General features: G+C 40.6%; 1 protein-coding gene across 1 annotated transcript in view; it reads right to left on the reverse strand.

Annotated features, from left to right (window-relative positions):
- jph3b (junctophilin 3b) overlaps window positions 1-20,908 on the reverse strand; it is a 52,667-nt gene that overhangs the window by 4,327 nt on the left and 27,432 nt on the right. Inside the window, exons 4-5 of the mRNA XM_044357765.1 lie at window positions 9,595-9,719; window positions 7,143-8,110 (exon numbers count right to left, since the gene is read on the reverse strand). Of these exons, the coding sequence (XP_044213700.1) occupies window positions 7,143-8,110; window positions 9,595-9,719 (1,093 nt within the window). The remainder of the gene's footprint in view (window positions 1-7,142; window positions 8,111-9,594; window positions 9,720-20,908) is intronic.

Consider the following 20,908-nt stretch of genomic DNA (forward strand, 5'->3'; position numbering starts at 1 on the left):
GTTTTTTATTTGTGATGTCTTTTTAATGTGACATACACAGAAATAGAACGATGATGATACACGCATACAGTGCAGTGATGAAGGAGCAATTTGCATCTTAAGATAAATAATACAATCCTGCTTTGGTCCCACAGGGAAGCCCACCTTCTCTGACAGAGTGAGCTCAAAGGCCAAGCTCGGCTCGAGAGCAGCAGCCTGGAGCTGGAAGAGAGTCAGTGTCTTGCTCAATGACACTTCAGCAGATGCTTGCTGACATCGTGGGTCATGTGGGTGAAGGCCAGTTTTTCTGACCACCTGTCCGCTCTGGGTGAATATTAGCAAGTCAATCTGGTATATTCACTGACATTCTGATGATTGATGCAGCAGTTTTTAAAACTCCACGCAGAATCCCGTACAAATGCTCTCTATTGCTTGAAAATTCAACATTTTACTTTATCACAAAGTAGAGTTTAGTCTTATGAAAGGATTTACCAAAAGAGGATGTGCAGATGACCTGTAGTTTTAATTAAGTCTCCTTCTAAAATAATTTTAACAATAGTTGCAGTGGGAGAGGGAAAATGGGACTCTGCACTCATTTTCAGCAGCATAAGTGCAACATTGTTGTAAATGAATCTGACCAGAATGGCTGCTAACAAGGTTTCTGCTGATCAACAGGGTGATAGGCTTATCACAGATCTGTGTCATAGATAATTATCAGATCACAGGTGCATGAAATCCTCTGATAGACAGCCTTTTCAACCTCTATTTTGTAAGAAAATACATGCTTTTTAAAAAATGTATTCAAACTCCAATAGCACAGTTCCTGGCTTCTACCTGACTACAAATTCATACTGTGGTTCTGTGGTTTTTACACTGAGCAGTTTATATTCGAGCAGTTATGTGTTCATGCATTGCTCAAAGGAATACAGTATTCACAGTATTGATGAACACCGATTCATTCCCCTGTAAGGTCTCATGTCTATTGCTTTATGGTCATAAGCTGGCCTTTTCAGTCTTTTGGTTACAACTGCTGCCACTTTTAACACAAAGTTAGCTGATCATTTTCAACCTAATTGTTTTATTTGCAACAAAGCAAAATGAGCTTAATCATAATTAGTATTTTCAATGAGCTGATTGTATAAAAATTCTCTTAAAAGAACAGTTTGAGGAATATGCTTATTTTGTTCAATTTCTAACAGATAGATGAGAATATCAATATCACTGTCATATCTGTACGTTAAATATGAAGCTACAGCCAGTATTAGACTAGCTTGCATTAGCTTGCTTGTGCTTTTAATTCTTTGGTTTTTGTACAGATGAACAAACATATATGATGATGATATGATGTGTTAATTAGTAAGCTTTAGAGGTGCTGGTAGTTGGATTTTGTTACCTTTGGATGGAGGTAGGCTAGCTGTTCCCCCTCTGCTTCAAGTCTTTATGCTAAACTAAGCTAAACTAAGCAAATCAGCTGTATATAAAAAATTACAAACAATTTTTCCCACCAATTTTGGGGAAATAAATCACACTGTGTTATACCCATCCTGTCAGGAGAATATGATAAGCAAAACGGATGGCTTTCACCTTTTCTATGAAATTTCTGTATGAATTCTTCTGGTTACTCTTATGACTAGTTTTAGAGGAAATGTAACAATTTACTTAATTTTTGGCAAATCTGCCACAGGCTTTTGTAAATCTTATAGTCAGTTTACAAAAGGCTATATGTTTTTCTGTGATGTAGTTCTATATTAATCTATTTTACTCTAGTGACTGGTATAACACTTTGAAATAGCTATTTTTCTACAATTACTTCTTTAGTCCTCAAGTATGCCTAGGTGAATTTGCAGACTCACCACTGAAAATGCTGAACTCACAACTATTTACTTTTCAAAAGCACATCAACAGCGCAGATTGGTTTCTAGTCCTCCTGCTGTGAATAACTGAAAATAAACAGAGCACAGAGCAGTACTCTTCAGAGATAATAAAGATCTGGTTGAGCATAGTCATGGGACAAATAGTGTGAGCCCGTTTGGCGTCCTTTTGTCTTTGCTGGACACTATGAACCACTTTGCTGTTGTTAATCGAGAAATGCAACTTAATCTCTCCACCAGCACACTTGACCTCAACAAACACCTTTTATAACAAAATACTTATTGTCCTGAGGATAAAGTGCTGGCAAAGAACAAACCATTTTCCTGCTTACTGTCATCCTTTTTCATGGTTTTATTCAGTAAAATCATTGTAAAGCTACTTTTTAGCAGCTTTTTTTAACCTAACGCTCCACTAATCAATATTTCTTATATTAATATAATGAATCAAATTACAATGTGTTATGTGAAAGGGTTGCTCACAGTGACAAATCAGCAGAGAATTATATCTCTGTTACTCTTCTGAGCTTTAGCTTATTATAGCTTTTAGAAAACAAGCCCTGCTAAAGTCACTGAACGCTACCTGCCCAACACCAAATGACCTACAAACTGAGCAACTAGCTGGTAAAAAACAATGAACATCTAGTAGCTAAAGAGCCAGATATTGGAGACCAAAAACAGAGCTAAAAGGAGACTGAATATTGGACTTCCATTCATCAGGTGGTCAAAATCATGATTCCATATAAATGCTGACATTAATCTGTGTCTGCGAATGTGTAAATAAGCACGTGTTAGCCATGCTATGATGAACATGTTAACCATAGCAACTTATTAAGGTGATAATATGGTTTGTTGTAGTCCTTCTGTCCCCACGGCATTTTCATTGGCTTGTTGTTTGCCGTATAATAGTACATATAGCAATAGAGATGTGTGAGGCTGTATGCTTCAGTTTTTAGGTTGGTTTAGTTTGGCAGACACTTTGTGACTACTCTGCTGCTAATATTAACTTGTGGTATGCCCCAAGGCTCCATTCGAGGACCACTGTAATTCAGAATTTAAAGACAACCAATGAAAATATTTTCAGGAAGTACAAGATTGATTTTCATCACAATGCAGAGCATACACAGCTAAACAGTGTGTTCATGGGGTCAGCTCTTTTATGTCACAAACATTTCTACAATTGATCAAAGATAGAAGGTCTACTAATTAGAACCCAAACTCTGAGACAGAGCCCGTTAAAATCCTTGACGCAAAACATCAAGCCCCAAGCTACTAACCTTGGTGTGCTTTTTGATCCTCATCTGAATTTTGGACCCCACATACAAAATATGGCCAACATTGCCTTTTATCATCTTAGGAATTACTACAAAAGTACAGCCATATCTCTCCCACACAGATACCAAGAGACCCATGTGTGCTTTTATCACTTGCAGGCTTGACAACTGTAAGGCTTTCTTTTGTGACCTATCCAAAAAAGCCTTAGACAATCAGACCAACAGCATGTGTGCTGACAAGGATCATCTGCACCATCTCTTTGGTAGTAGATTATTCTTTGTACATTTAAGATTCTGCCCTTGGTTTTCACATGACTCCTTGGACTAGTGACTGATCACATGTTGAATATATTTTATAGGTCCCTGATAAATCTGTTCATGCCTCTAGCACTGGACTTTCCATAATCTACCGTCCTAAAATCTTAAATCCAGTGGAGAAGCAGGTTTTTATTAGTCTGTGGTCCTCAGGGCCAGCCAACTACAGCACCTGACAACATCAAAAATTGTCTGCATTTTCAAGTAAAATTTTTAACATATTATTTTTATTTCTTTACTTTTTAGATCTTTGTCATCGAGTTGCTTATTGTTATTGTGGGCCACGGCTTAGAGAGGATAGGGACTGAAAGACTTGGCTGTCTGGGGACACATCTTACAGAGTTGTTGTTCCTATAAATATGAGCCTTTGGGATGCACAAAGGTTCATTTCTGTGCTCCATGATGATGACTGGTTGATGTCTTTGAGTGGACACAGAGGTACAGTGCTATTTTGGTGCAGTGGTTTCATGCTATACAGGATACAGGAAAAAGAGTAAGCATCTTTATATCATTTCAGTACCATGTACTTTTGTATCACAATCTTGCACCAAATAAGTAAAGTATAATTGATTGATAAGAGGACAACCTGTGTATGTATGTATGTGTGTGTGTGTGTGTGTGTGTATGTGTGTGTTTGTGTGTGTGTGTGGCGGCACATGTCTGTGTGTCAGAGCAGCAACAGTGTTCCCATGGTGTTCGCAGCATTCCCTGTGTGTATTTATCTTGAGTGTGATAGTATCTGTGTATGCTGTGAACCTGTGAACCAAATCTCACTTGCTTCTCTGCGGCTGCAAACACACACCCCACCTCCACCCACCCCCCGCCCCCCTGTCACTGATACACACCCACCGATTGGCCGCCGTTGAAGCAAGGCATAAGCTGTTCCCTAGCAACAGAGCGCTGGTTAACCAATAGGGGGCTGTCTGTGAGGAAGGGGCTAGTTTGCCAATCTGCTGTTACTAAGGTGCAGAGCGGACCACTGGGTTTCTCCGCCTGTATATCTGTGTGTGTGTGCGTGTCTGTGTGTGTGTGTTTAAGGCTTCATGTCCTCATGTGATGGGAGGTAGCAGCCACTAAACTAATAAATCACCAACTTCATTCACCGTACTAGAGTCATCACACTGCTGCAGACAAATTTGTATTGAAGTGAACAAGTTGTGTGTGGAGCGTGGAACTGTATTTAACAGTTGAAACACATGTTAAGTGTTTGTATGTTGTGTGTGTGTGAGAGAGAGCTTGTACTCATAATGTGCTCAGTGCATGTCTGTAGCGTATGATGTGCGGTTTCCACGTCTTCTGCTTTTCCTGTTGGTTTCATTAGCTAATGCTGCTACCGTATTATCATCCAGGATTAGCGTGGTTGGGGCCGTCAACCAGCATGAGTCAAGACGCAGCCAAAAAATTATATTATAACTGGTGTAATCCCCCTGCTTGCTCATAGTACAAAAAAATCTTTCTTTATTTCACAAGGTTAAACCTTGTGCCTCTCCCCCAGGATTATCTTAATATGTGGGATAACATTGTGTTATGTCACTAGGGATGGGATATATCCTCATGACAGTGGGCAACAAATCCTTTTAGTCAAATCAATGTGTGGCAGTGACATGACAGATATGAGCAATGCAGCATACAGCCGTTGTCATGTCTGTTATTAAAGGCAAACGAAGCTGTGTAGAAATCTAAGGAAATCTAAGGAAATGTATTGAGAAATATATTCGCTTTACATGACAGTGACAAAGTGTCCACATACTTATGTGTAATTTTGTTCTGGGGCTGGCTGAGTGCCTTCAAACTATAGGAGATAGCAACATTATTTTAGACAATAGTGTGCTTCCAACTTTTTTCAACATAACAACACCCTTGTGCACAAAGCAGGTCCTTTAAGAAATGTTTTTGGTGTAGAAGAACCTGACAGGCCTGCACAAAGCCCTGACCTCAACCCCATCTAACACCTTTGGGATGAACTGGAACGCCGACTGTGAGCCACACTCTATCACCCAACATCAGTGTTGGACCTCACTAATGCTTGTGGCTGAATGGGAGCAAATCCCTGCTCCAAAATCTGGTGGAAAGTCTTCCCAGAAGAGTAGAGACTGTTATGGCTGCATATTAAAGCTAGTGGTTATGGCTAACATATGGGAGTTATGTTAGGAGTGTCCATCATCTAGGGCTGTAGTCAAGCAAAGAAAACCTTGGTCGACTGAAATTACACATAACCTTCAACTGATTGATTAGTTGGGTGGGTAAGTTGGATGTTACAGGACAGAGTGAACTCAGCAGCCACACCTTTCTCTGTTCTTTATTTCTCCGTTTAGCGTCTTCAGGTTAGGCTAACCCATTGTTGCTAACTTTGGAGCTAACTCTCTTTACTTTTCCAGAAGTTGGGGAAACAACTACGTGACTTTTCTTGGTCTTGACAATCTGCAGCATTTATTAACTGACACACTGTAGTCTGTACTGTACATTTTCTGCCAGACTGACAACTTACTGCTAACCTTTTCCTCTGCTCCACTCGCCTTCACCATCACTTTCCTGCCGCTCGCTCTTTCCCACTTGCTACGTAAACATATTACGCAATGCCGTATTCTTTAACGGATTTATGCTACCAATAGTTTCCCAGGCAACGACACAGAGGTTGACTCAGGTTTTGGAACAGCGCTGCACAGAGGCTCCTAAATGCTATTGATTTCTGAATTAATGGATATTTTGCTTTATTTTTGGCATTAAAAAAATTTTTTTTTGGTCTGGCAGGGGTTCTTGTTTTAATAATTATAGGAGAAACACTGAAACACTGCTCAGTTAATGTTGAGTACAGTTAGACCCAGCAGTCTCCATTAGGTTGGGGGTGTTTTGAATACACCCCCGTTTTCACAGGTAATTTGTTAGTCTGTTCCTCCCGCCGCAGGAAATAATGGATTAATCCTGGAAAGCTATTGATGTAGCACTTTTCTCCTTATGAAAATAACACGCGATTATTCGACCAATGAGAATTTAGTCGGACTAGAGCATATCTACCAACCGACTAGTCGACGAGGAGACTACAGCCCTACAATCATCACTGACAAATTTCAAGATGGACATGTTGGTTTTTGCAGGCCTCTCACTCCATTTATAGAAGAAAATATCTGGTTTTCAATCCTACTCTTCTCTAATTGTCTAATTGTGTTTGTTTCTGTCCACTTCAGTTATTACAATAATTTACTATAACTGTAGAGATACGGAGATGCAGCAACTCTATTAGAGATCATTTTGCAATGGTTTATTAGGCTTAGCAACACAAACAGGTTTCAAGAGCCCAGTTTAACTGCATCATACAAACAGTGAACATGAAGATGAACATGTTATGTTGTTTTCTCCAGTGGACTCAGTGACTCTGTCTGTCAGAGGCATCACATCCTCAGATAAAATCTAATCACGACCAACCTAAATGATGGCCATATCTATGAAAACAAGTCAAAACAGATTTCTTTTTAGACACTGAGCCATTACCTAATTATGTGTAAAGCTGAACCAAAACAAATTAACAACTCAACTCAACAACTCAAAAGCAACTCTGCAAAGATCTAATTTTTGAATGTCTGAAGGACCAGAAATTTGAAGTTGCAGTGTTTATTCACAGTGGCTGGTGAGGTGAAGGTAATGAAAGTTGGGTGAGCATTTTGTTTGTGAGTAAGAGTTGTGTTAGTCAGCGTTGTAAGAGACTTACCGAGTTGCCTTTGGTCTGCATGAGGCTGTGGTCCTGCTGCTCTGGCGTGATGGGGGAGGACTTCAGAGGGGGGGAGAGGGTGAGGTCCCGACGTAGAGGCCGGGAATCCATCTTCTCCCCCGGTCGTACACTGTCCAGCTTGTGCACTGAGTCTTTACCCCCCTCCCTCCCCTCTTTCCCCTCTCTTCCTTCCCTCCCATCACGGTTCTTATGCCTCTGTCGCTGCACAGTGTGCGAACGCCCCTCTCCATGAGCATGACTGTGCCCGTGTTTCTCCTCCCCATGCCCATGGGGCTTGTGGGTAGTGGAGTCTCTGGGCTGTAAAGGCTTCATCTCCATCTCATAGTTGCTAATTTTCTCCTCATCCTGCTCTAGCAGCCTGCCTCCCCTGCTGTGCACACCCCTGTGCCCGGACGTCCAAGAGGCAGATGAGGACGACTCCGTCCACTTGTCTCCTCTGGCCTGTCTGTGATTGGATGAGCCGTGCTCCCGGGACTTGTGATTGGAGGAGCTGTGTTTGTGCCCGTTGGTCCGGCTCGCTCCTCGTCCACTGAGCCCACCTCCTCCTTTCGACAACATCCCTCTCCTCTTGTCCTCGGTCCAGCTGTTGGCCCGTGAGTATTCCCCCTTCCCTCCTCCGCCACCTCCCTCCATCAACACCTGGATCTCCGTCTGCCCTCCTCCCCCACCTTTCTCACCCGCCTCTTTTCCCTTGTCCCCGTGGTCCACGGCGCTCTGCCGGTGGAAGCGGGCACTCTTGCTGCGCTGGGCCGGCCGGGCAGGGGGAGGCGGGGTGTGGGGTGGTGAGGAAGAAGGGGGACTGAGGTCAGGGGTGGCATTTGAGGGGTCATCCGAGCCCGCACTCTTCACATAGAGGTCGGGGCTGTCTGCGGTGCCAGCGCTACTCGACAACCCCTCACCCTCCATCTCGCTGGACACCTGCCGTTTTGGACGCTGCACCTCCATGCCTGCAAAAGATGGATGACATCAGAAAGATGACATTTAAGGAGGAGGTGAGCTGAAGAAGCTATGAAGCTGTCCCAACGCTTGTTTGCATTACACCGCCATCGCTGCTTACTATTTTAAATTTCCAGCGACAATGAAACAAAAATGATATTTACATGCATATAATCTTAGTACATGTTAGGCACTGTATCAAAATTATTGGGGTGTGAAGGAGGGTTGAATCTTGTCTTTTATTTTATAGACCCTCCTCAAAGTTAATAATATTTTCTTTAGATCATCCCCTTGAAAAAACTCAATACCCCTCCCCAATATCTTAAAATAATATATTTATGGTAAAGTAAAAAAAAGGTGAATATTACAGCCATTACTCTCTATTTTTTAAAAAAAGAGATGGTAAGTAAACTGTTTTTACAGCCACAGACTGTGTGAAAGGAGGCATGTGATGGACTTTTCCCCCACTCCTTGGATTTTCACTTAGTAAAAATATACAGTGTGCATTTCCTGTCTATCTCTTGCGATCGAATAAAGATATAAAATGCACATAAAAAGAAGAAAAATTAATAAATTAATAAATACAAATGATGATGTAGCCTGATATGTATGATGTCTGACTTCATACAAAAAGGCAAATCAACAACATGAGGCTTAAGTCGCATAGTCGGGTATGTTGGAGACATTTCTTCCAGACAGTTGTTCCAAAAGTTAAATATCAAAACACTACTACATACTTTGTGATGTAACTATTTGATTTTTCTTGTCACAATACATGTCACAGGCAAGAATGAATCAGAAATGAGAAAAGGTTAAAAAAGAAACCCCAAAAAATTAAAACTACCCTGCCTTCTGCAAAAAAAAAAAAAAAAAAAAATCTGAATCGTCCCCCTTCTCTGACCCCCTCAAACCCCTTAATCATTTTCATACTGTCCCTTAGATTTAATCTGTGAATAGACACAAGGGAAACAGTCAGCTAGAGGATGTTCATATCAACACAAACATGTTGCAAAATGTCAGCGCTGATGCTTGTTGACATAGATGTCCTAACAATAACATGAGGTGGTTTTTAGCTGCGTGAGAAACAGACAGACGTTGAGAGCAGAATAGATGGCAAAAGAACAATCACTGTCATCTCAGGTATCTGTGTGGGAGTGTACAGTATGTGTCATGAAGTCGGTGTGTGTGCGTGTGTGCGTCACATCACTGAGCGGTGCATGTTGTTGTGGGTTGGCTACCTGCAGTGCTTTACAGGTGTGAGTGACAGAGGCAGAAACGCAAAGCTGGAGGGTGGCTGACTCTGACCTTTATCACCGACACATACACACACATACGTGCATGTGTTTCGTTTGTTCATGCATGTGCACACAAACGTGTTATACATCTGCTTGGCTGGGTTTGTGGATATATCTATACACATGGATATGGACATGTGCTGCATACAGGAAAAGGAGTGTGAGGTGATTTTGTTGAGTGTGTGTGTGTGTGTACTCACCATTTCCTGGGTGCTGGAAAGAAGGGGAGAACTGCTTGGCTGTGACTCTGGCCATGCGACTCTCCTCCTGGGCTTTCTGAGCTGCTCCTACCGCTGCCTCTGCTTTACCTTGCGCATGAGCCGTCCTGAAACACAGAAGACAGGAAACACAATGGATAGATTTCGATATAAATCAAACTTTTAAAATGAGAACATACATTTCAGTATAGCCGATCAGACAAAATACATGTCACTTTCAAGGTGTGTTTCTCTTTATTTTGCCAGACAACTTTGCGATCATAGAATACTGATTTGATCAGTGTCTGAGGTAGCATTTATAAGCAGTGGTCAAGCCACTATTTTATGTGCATTCAGTTATCTGACAACTAAGGGAGAAAACATGTGAAAGAGAAGAGCCAACTCATGAGTTTAGCTGTATTAGAACACAGTTTGGGTGATCACAGAGAGCAGGAAGGGACAGAGTGGAGGTTTAACCAGCTGACTGTCCCACTCCGCACCAGATGTCAGCTGTGATGCCCAGTTTTGTTGTGTGCTGAACGTTACACAAAGAAGAACAGATTTAGATTAGATTCTAACCTCATTTTATTTTATTTTTTTATTTTGCCTTTATTTTACTAGGAAGTCCCATTCAGATCAAAAATCTCTCATACAAGAGAGACCTGGCCGAGGTAGCAGCTGTACAAAATCACAGCATATTAAAATGCAACATGTACAATATGATATACAAAAATTCACAATAAAAAAGAAGAACATCTATTCAAACACAGTGGCCACTCAAGAAAAAATAACTACATGCCTCCATCACCACATTCTTTATGATGCTCTTAAATTCATCAATGGATATATAAAGGTTTCTAATTTTAGATCTTTTTGCAGGTTATGGAAAATGCAGTTTTCCCTTTATCTCAGGTCAAAGCCCAGAGTGCATTAAAGAGCAACCACTTGCAGGAGCGTAGAGCTGAGTGTTGATATGCCTTTTCATGACACAGGGGCATCTCAGTGTGAATGAGAACTTAATGAAAACAGCGTTTTCAACCATTTTAATGTCGATATAGCCTGATTATCAGACTGAATTGCCATTTGATTTGATTTGATATCATTCATTTATTCAGCCAGACATTAAGTTCATGTTAGTTGACTTCTTGTTGGGACATGGGATTATTTTGTTTTGCTTTTCCCAAACTCATCAGTAGCAAGTGATGTATCCATGCTGCTGAGCACTATTTTCAATCAACAATGAAGTCAATTTTACTGATCAAAGAAATTTGTTGATTTATATTTCTATAAGTCGACTTACAGCAACTTGTACAGCTGTGTCCATCACTTGTTGCATTTTCTGTCACTATTTTTCAGGGATGTAGCTAGGTAATGGTTGAAAATGTTTAAAGTTGGGCAAGAAATTTGCGTGTATACAGGGTTTTACAGATGTGCTTCATATTAGTACAGAGAAGAGAGGGAAAAGGAGACAGACTGGTGGAGAATAACAGAAAGAACCAGAGTTTCTGGTGAGTTCTGAGTTCAGGAGTTGAACTGAACACAACCATAGATACAGTCAGCAGGTCTGCTGCCAGCTAGCTCACAGCTAACATACAGTTGGTACATCGGCTGCTTGGGGTGAATAAACACAACTATCCAGTGGTCAAACTCACACAAACGATGCACGGTGAAAATTTGCTTTGTGTTCTGCCTGCACACACCAACCATTTACACAACCACTCAGTTCAGTCTCTTCATTCACAGCTCATTCTTTTCAGTGTAAAACACTTCGGAGAAAACTTTGTATGCAGCGCACAATGCTATGGTAACCACTGTTTACAGGCCCTAGTAACATTTTCTTACCATCATTATTGAAATTTAAATTTATTATTTAATTTAATATACAAACACATCACAGTTGAACACATAGCCATCATTTATTCTCAGGTATCATTATTAAAAGAACACATCACCGCTTCATCTGTACTGTATCTGAGTTATTCCATTGTGTCTTGTTATGGCTGACGAATCTCATTATCTCGCATCTCAGACACCTGAGCCAGAGGGTGAGAAACTCACACACACACACCAAGACCACAAACAGCATGTATGCATAAACATATTACATGATACTGTACCTCACACAGTATCTAAGGGAGGACAATTATTACCAAGTATGATGAGTCAGTATATATTCAGCTATTCACAGGAGCTGTAATCTTTTGCTTGAAAATGTGTTTACTATCACAAAACAATTGATCTCACTGCTGGTGCCTGTCGCGCTTCTCACATCTCCTTCATCTCTCTAACTGCTCCATTACAGTCTCCTTTTCATATCTCTCTCACTCTTTCTTTTATTTCTCTCCATTTTCATTTCTGCCTCTCCCTAATTGGTCATACCTTCTTCAAATCACAATCCCCTTTTCATCTTTTCTCCTGTCCCAACCTCTATTTCTTTCTTTCTCTCCAGTTATATCAAATAGATCTCAATTACAACCCTCTTCACATCTTGGTCTATCTCTTTCCATTCACCTATCTTTCTCTGTCTTTTGAAGGGCTTGGTACAATAGCCTCGCCATCCCCGCCTCGCTCTCTTCCTCCCTCCCCCCCCCCCCTCTCTCTCTCTCTCTCTCTCTCTCTCTCTGGGCAGTAACAGTCTTGATGCAGTGTTGCATGTCGATGGCTATTGATTTTTTCTTCTCTGCCTCTCTGTTTCTCTTTGCCCCTCTCTGCACTCTCTGCCAGCGCTGCTATGCCAGGCCCACAGTATACTCAACACCACCGTGCGTGTGAGTGCATGCCTGTTGGTTGTGTGGGAGGTGAGGTGTAAGGAGAGAGAAGATTGTCATGCTGCTTCACATGATATAATCACACATGGACATACATTACAGGCAATCTCGCTATTCGCAAGGTTATGAATACAATGCTTCTCATGTTAACACACTATTGCTAATCTGGCACAACCTGCTCTCACCTTGGTGCTCACACCACAACACAAAAAACTCCCTTCACCTATTTCTCTCTCTCTCTCTCTCTCTGTCTCTCTCTCTCTCTGTCTCTCTCTCTCTCTCTTTCGTTCACATCTGTTACTCCATAACTTCCTGTCCCACTCCTGTCTTCCCCAGGAACAACCTGTTTCTGGATGAATCAACTGCCTGGACAGAAAAGAACTGCCTGTTCAAAGGAAGCTTGATTATACAACACAACATCCTGTCCAAAAGAAAAAAGAGAAAGAGTTGCAGATAGAAGGCAAGAATGGAGAAAAGAAAGGGAGATTGAGTGGGGTGATGAGGAGGGAGGGAGGGAGGGAGGGAGGAGAGTAGCAGAGAAAGGAGAGGTACAGAGGGTGAGGGTGTCATGGAGAATGGCACAGGAAGAGACTGGAAAAAGGAAGAAAGACGACAGAGTTAAAAGGTGTTACGTAGTCAACATCAATGAATCATTACCAGATTAATTGTGAGACAGCTTAATTACAGCAGTGCCTGAAAGATTGACAACCTCTACATTAAAGCTTGAGGAGGGGAGGGAGGACTAGGAGCTATGCTTTCTTTATGATGGGAAGGGACAGGATTTAAGAGAAATGTGGTGTTACTGTATTTTTGAGAACCACTATCACAGAAAATACCACTGGCATGAGACACAGTTGCCCATTGTGTCCACTGTGGTTTCATGTAGGGCTGGGTGATTATTCAGTATTATTATATCAACTTTCATTGGTATTTTACCATGCTGATATGGCTGTGTTAGCATTTTAAAAATCCTAATGTCCACATTAACATTTGAAGAGGTCTGTATGATGTAAAGCATAACAGTGGAACACAGTTTATTGCAAAAGTCAAAAGTCAAGGGATCACCAAAGTCATTGGGGTTCATTCTCTGGGCACCATGAATATTTGTACCATATTTCATGGCAAGCTATCCAAAAGTTTCACTTAAAACCAAAAATGTCAATGTCATAGTGGCTGTAGAGGAAGGGTCAGGGTATCACTGAAGTCAGTAGGATTTGTGCTCTGTGGTACATGAATGTCTGTATAAAATTAGCTGTTGAGATATTTCAGCAACTATTGGACCAAAATGGTCGACTGACCGACCACCCGACGAGTTTGACCATATGTTTACGGTAAGTGACACTTCAAAGCTCTAGACTACTGAATTACTGTTGCTACACCAAATTTTCCATTCTAGCATGACCACAACATGCAGATTTACCACACGAAATTCTGAGGCTAAAGCTGCATGGTTCAGACAAAAAAAAGTTAACATCCTGTCCAGTTGATCATCCTTGTGGAAGACATGAAAATAAAGGTGCATTGTATTTTCAATCAGTGTCACTGCTACAAGAGAAAAAGTCAGGTGCTAAAGTTACTCTAAACTCTGATATAGCACCATCTTGGCACCATCTTGGGATTTTTCAAACGTGACCTATAGTCCCACAAAATAATGTAGCTATAGCTATGCTCCTGACAAGTCAAGGAGCATTTCATTAGCTAAATGATGTGCTCCTTGGCTTTGAAAGTAACACTAGATTACTACTGTAGGTTGTACGCTGGTTAGCCGGACATGCTAACAATTTCAGCTTACATAAGAGCAGAAACACACTGTAAAAATGAACAAACTGTTTAATTAGAATTTTGCTCACGTGTTTTTGGTTTTTGGCTGAAATAACAAAAGACTAAGTCTAAAGTATTGCTCTGACTACTACTACTATTGAATAGCTCCATGCACACCACTTCGGCTTGAGGAGAAATCCAAAGCTTGAGAGACCATGACTGATGGTGAATTAAGTGTCACAATCACTTAAATTGAAAAAGAGACCTGAAGTGAAACCGGAACGTTGGGGTTTTGTTCCAGAAGTAAGCAAACCTCATTCAAAATCCCATTGACATTTGTAATAACGTAAAAAAGTAGAAATCCAGCCTTGTAACATAGCCGTACTCAAAAGTATTTTGTGTGGTTCATTCATTTGTCTAGATAAGGATGATGGTGATTTTTTTTTAAAATTCAATGTTGTTGTTCATTCAGTTCAAACGTCTGTTTTTAGCTGCCTTATGAACACCCTGTCCCATAAACCTTAGACCATTGCGGGATAAATTACACTGCCCAAAAGAAGAGGCGAGTCGATGGACAAGTCAAGAGGCTTAACAGTTGGAAAAAGGACTGTAGAATCAAGTATTGGTGAATATAATGGATATGGATATGGGAGCTGTATTTCTTTGTATGCTCAAAAGTAATTGTTGTTCAACTTTGGTAAAATCACAAAGGTTTCTTCTAGTAGCAAGTGCTGTGTGTGCTGATTTGTGTGTTCTTGAGGTTTATGGACAGTAAATCCAATCAACACGCTTCATTTTTTCAGAAAGACCAATGAAAGACGCGACATCAGCACTATGGCTCTCTATGTTGATGTTTATAATGCTATATGTAGCACCTTAAGAAGACACAGTGATGAGCAGGGATACCAAGGCTAAAAGGACAAGAGGGATAAAGGAGGACAAGGGAGACAAAGAGAACCAAGAGATACATGCAGAGGAAGATAAACATACTGAGGTGAGGAGAGAGAAAGGGGGAGAAAGTCTAATCCGGGACTCATGCACTAAGCTCTTCCATCATCTCTGTCATTACTCTGAACCAGCTGATGATGATGCGGTAGATTCATACCTGAATATCTAACAGAGCTTTCCGGTTTGCATCATGGCTAATAGTGTGTGTCTATGTGCGTGTGCATTCGTGTGAGAGAGAGAGTGTGTGTGTGTGTTTGTGTGTGTGTGTTGGGCTTTAGGCTCGCTGATGAAACCAGGTCATGGATTGCAGTGAATGGCTCCGTCCACAAAGCAGAGTGAGTCACTGGTGTGTTTATCTGGTACTAACTAATCACAGGTAGCCTGATGCCACATTAGTTACATCAGCACATGTGACAACAGTGATCAGGGCACATCAGCCTTTCATCAACATACACATACACACACACACACACACACACACAAACAAATCCAGGATTTACTGTAACATCATGTATGTGGACAGCTGACATGCCTTTGTGGATCCAGGATTCTGCTTTAGGCCGAACCTGACCTTTGACCCCTCTGGCTCCTGACATGTACATTAAATATTAGAAGTTGAATAAACATTAAAAACAGCATAGGCCATTTTTAGAAACACACATACTTCAGGAAAGTTGAACAAAGAGCCCCATTATCTTTGAGCCAGTTTTCCACAGTGCTTTCACTTTGCTCTATGAAAGAATATCTGCAGCAATTATCCTGTGACTGTGTTTCACCTCTCAGGGTTTCTCCTGGTGTTCCACAAGGAAATACCCTGCTGATCTGTTCTGGGACAAAGAGAAAGAGAGGAAGAGAGAGAGAGAGAGAGAGAGAGAGAGAGAGAGAGAGAGAGAGAAAGGCTGTCCTGTCCTGGGCTATGCTGCTATCTGAATCTGGGTTAGGTATTTCTGTGTGTGTGTGTGTGTGTGTGTGTGTGTGTGTGTATCACAGAGTCACAGCTGGTGAGAGCTGGTGTATGCAGGCCACGCTACAACTGTATGTACAGTTGGTAATGTGAAGTTGGATATCCTAGAAAACCAGCAACCTGCATCAGTGACCTTGACTGTATGTATGTCCTGAACTTACACTAAATATTCAGAACATTGCCACTTTGTTACTTACTGAATTAGTTAAATCCGCATGTTAACTTCTTCTAACAAGATTTACACTTCCTCATCTCAAACACTGGGAAACGTTCTATCCATCTTAAGTTGTGGGTCTTAACTATTTTTAAAGGCAGGCACCTACATGTAGATGTCAGCTATTTCTAGAGAGATAAACATCAATCTGACTATATAATTGAATGCACAATTGAGTAGTCAACGACAAAAGTATGAAGGTCTCATGCCACGAAAAAGGCATGCCGTGGGCTGAGACGCCAAATTTAACTTCATAGCGGACCCACTGATTTTTTTTTCCCTCTAGTGCTCTGACTGCCCTCATGAAATTGGCTCATTCAAGCACTTTTTGTATTGAGATCTGGGTTTATCTGCTTTAAGCATGCATAAAGTGGCACCCTACTTTAAACAAGGACACTCTGTCCCTCCCCAAAAATAATTCAAGCCCCCTCTTGTGCATGAGCTACTGCCCTCTAAATATCCTCCTCAGCATACTGTACATAAGCTGAAGTTTGCACAATCTGACTGCGTGTCCTTACTTCCCTTTAATGACTTAAGCTTGCAGATCCACCTGTGGGTCGAAATTACAACTCATATTGTTCAGTCAAGACCAACAGAACTTTTAAACTTTTTAAACTAAAAGGGTTTAAAGGAAAAACTTAAGGGGTATATATATCAGGGTTCATGAAATGAAGGGTTGGTACACCCAATTACAGCACCACACACAGAGTTTAAACAAATATTCAAAAGGACAGAATAAAACAATGACAGAGAAAATGCCCACAGACAGACAGGCAATGATTGCCACAAAATGAGACAGAGAGAGACAGCCACTGGATCATAGACAGACACCTAGAGAGATAAGGCAGAGAGACAGATGTGTAAACCAACAGATTGACAGAGAAGCAGTTTGACAGGCAAAGACAACAGGCAGTCTTGTAAACGAGCAGATAAGACAAGCCAGGTAAAGACTCTTAACATCAATAAAATGCTGGCATATTAATCTGAAGGTGTTAGTATAAGTGCTGTCAAAAAAAAAAGACTATCACCATCTTACCTCAGGGTTTATGGGAAATGTGAATTGTAAATTGGAGAAATTCAAATGCTGTGAGATCAATAATTATATACAGTTATCGCAATTCATTTGACAATGAAATATTGATAGTTATAGTAAAATGCTACAAGTACCACCTTTAAAGGAATACTAGTAGTCATTTTAACTAATTTGCTCGTTTGCGGTCTTATCATGAAAAGATCTATATCAATTTCATCTCTCTATATCCCAAAATATGTCCAAGAGCCTAGCTTAGCCTAGCTTAGCACAAACACAGGAAGAAAGGGGAAGCAGCTAGCCTCCACCAAAACAGCAAATATAGGTATAGCCTCCAACAACTCCTAGATTGTCCAATGTACATGTTTAACCTTGTTAGCTAGCCGATTGGCTAGTAATATGTCTGAGCTGGCCCAGCTGTTACTGGACATGTAAAGAGAATAAACCACAGTGTCTCTTTTTCCGTACATACATGTGTCAAGTTAAATACACAACATACATCAACAGTTTGTGCCAAGCTTAGGCTAAACACTTCAGTCTGTGTACTGAGTCATAGAGATGAAACAAAATAATTTCCTCAAAATACAGATAATTTATTAATCTTGAGGACATAAAGTTAGTCAAAATCTTTCTCTGCGCCTACTGCTGCCTGCCTGCGTTATTTATCTGTACAAAATGCAACCCAGCCTTCTAAACCACAAGTCTGGTCATGAATTATTGTAGCACTCTGCCCTGCATGAAAGAAGACTTTCTGGTGAGCAGCACTATAGCTCAGACTGAAAACTAACACACAACAAAAAAGGCAAATTTTCTCTTGGAAATTATTCTGTATGTACTCCCACTGAGATGGAGTTCACATTTATTATTCCTGTGATCAGTTCTAACAAGGTCAGTGAACACACAAAAACTTTGTCTCTCAAAGCTGGTAAAGAAGATTAAGACATCACCAAGAAAAAAAACTGGAGCTGCTCTTTTGGGTTAGTTTTAGGTCCATTACAGGTTTGTTTGTTCATACAAGCTCCTCTAATTGTAGTAATATGATACAGTATGGACCACAAAACACACATGTATCTCCAGGGGAAGTATCCACAACTTTGATCTTCCTTTGCAATAACTGCTTTACATAGAAGGGGAAAAACCAAAAACATCAACATCTTAGCATGTACTTTCATTATATGCAGCAAACTACCTCACATATTAATGAGAAAAACAGACAGATATGTACATACTGTTGTGTCAAAGTGGTGTGATAGGTAAATAGTGTCTCATAAAACCATAAATTAATTTAAGTTAAGTTTATTGATACCTGTAGTTGTTTATATTGCCTTATATTATACTGCATCACCAGGAGGGGTTTACCCACCATTGTACAGTATACTACATTACTGCCTACCTACTCCATTAGTAGGTGAGGATAAATCAATTCTTCATGTACTCTATGTACTCAAATTCTGCTACACACAGCGAAACAAATGATTGCCAAAATACACAGTAATATATATTCGACTACACTGATTTCATGACTGAAACAAGAAAACAGGCACAGGGAATTCTGCAACCTTTTACAACAGGATACGTGACTTTGCTCGGCCAAGGCGCTTTATTGAAATCTCTCAGAAATATATCAATGTTAAGAAATTCTCTGACAGCCTGGTCAGTGATGAGTACAGCTGCCCTGATGTATTACAGACAGATTGGATCTAGCTCTGTGGGCAGAGGCATGCTAATACCAGGAACATTCAGAATAATTGGGTGGGACTGGACTGGGTGAGCCTGTGTCATATTTATCTGCCAGTGCCACATATGTGAGATGAGGACAATCAGTGGTCCAAAGCACATTGGTGTACCTGAACGAAGCGGCTTCATTTACAGTAACTGAGAAGCAGCTTTTGTTCGGAGGCTAACCATTCACATCATCTGCTGTGAAGTATTTATATATTAATGTATGCCTACTGGCTTTGTTGATACACTTGTTTACAAAATGAATTTCCTACAGAGGATTAAAGTTTAATTTAATTTAAACATAGCTAGTTACACAGAATTAAATTAGTCTTGGGTTTTACAGTTTTAGAGGGTAACTAAGGTACTAATTCTGTGCCAAATGTATTCAGAAGTTCAAAAGAACATGGGAGACTTTATTCTACAGCAGTCTGACAGACATCAACCTCTATTTACACCGCGGCGCGGTAGTACAATATTTCTTCATGCAAAACACATAGTGCACAGTGGAGGCTCATTAGGTCAGTTACACTATTATTATATTACACACAGTCCACCTTTACATGGCACTGACTTATTATTGTGAAACAACCTAATCATTTCACATTTTATTATCTATAAAATATATGTTATATTAAATAGTTGGGTGACAGATGTGTTTTAATTTATTCCACACAGGCCATCTGGTTTAGTGATTGTTTATGGAGAATGCAAATATTGGTAATAACATCCATCATTGTACTGATAAATTGTCATCAGAGCTCTTGACAATCTTCACCATAGAAACAGCTGCTACAGCAACACAAAGTAAGCTAGTTGTAAGCTAGGTAGTGCCGAACAGCCCTTTTATAGCAGGCTGACCAATCAGGACAATAACTTTTTACAAGTATTTACCATAGCCAGCAATAGCAATGAAACTGGGTGCTTGTAACTCCCAGACATTCATGCTGCATGAGCACGCATTAAAATGAGACTATATACATGTGACAAAGTTTCGGTCCATCCATCAGTACTTTCCTGGCTACGCATGAGGTCTAAGTTAGTGGTATATCTGTTAATCATATATATGTTAGAACCATTGACTGTATATAAATAGAACATATAAATCACTACTAATGTGATTTTAAACTGTAGCATGTTTTGTCTTTGTGTGCGCATGTCTTTCCACTTCTTTCTTTCTCTTTTTTCTTCCTGTCTGCGTGACTTATCAACAGTGTGGGATGAGTTAGGTGAGCAGCTGTAGCGCAGTGGTCACACTGCCCTCAGCAGAAGACTGTCATCAGGACTAATAGGATTGGATCTTAACTGATTCAGCTCATGTATCCTCTTGCATGCACACTCTACAAACACAGGCATGTTCAGCAGCTGCATTCACAAGGTTTCCAAGTAAGAGTATAAGCATAATAAGGAAGAGCAGGTTTGTGTGTGTGTGTGTGTGTGTGAGTGTGTGTGTGTGTTTGTTTGCGTGTGTGTGTATGTGTGTGTGAGCTTCTGGTCCGGCCTCTGCTCTCTCTCAGGCTGCCTGCCAACATTGTTGGCATAATGCGGAAATCTCTCTCTCTCTATGTCTCTCTCTCTCTTTATCTTTCATTTTCTTTCTTACTGTCCTTTTCTCTCTCACTCCCACTTCATACTCTCTCCATCTCTGTTTTTCCCTTTTTTCTACCTCACACCTTTTTGTCCCTCTCTTGTGTTTTTTTCTGTCTCCATCTTAAAAAGCTGGCAATCTAAGCTGTGACACTTGTAGAAAACAGGTAATCCACTCATACAAACACAAGGATTCAAACCTCCCTTCCACACATGCACACTACACATATATACTGTACTGTACATAAGGCAGTTATTGACCATAATGTCAGTGTGCAACACATTATTACATTATTGATCACTTCCAAGGTCAACTGCTAATCAGA

This window comes from Thunnus albacares, chromosome 7 (genome assembly GCF_914725855.1).
Source record: "Thunnus albacares chromosome 7, fThuAlb1.1, whole genome shotgun sequence".
NCBI classification, from domain to species: Eukaryota; Metazoa; Chordata; class Actinopteri; order Scombriformes; family Scombridae; genus Thunnus; species Thunnus albacares.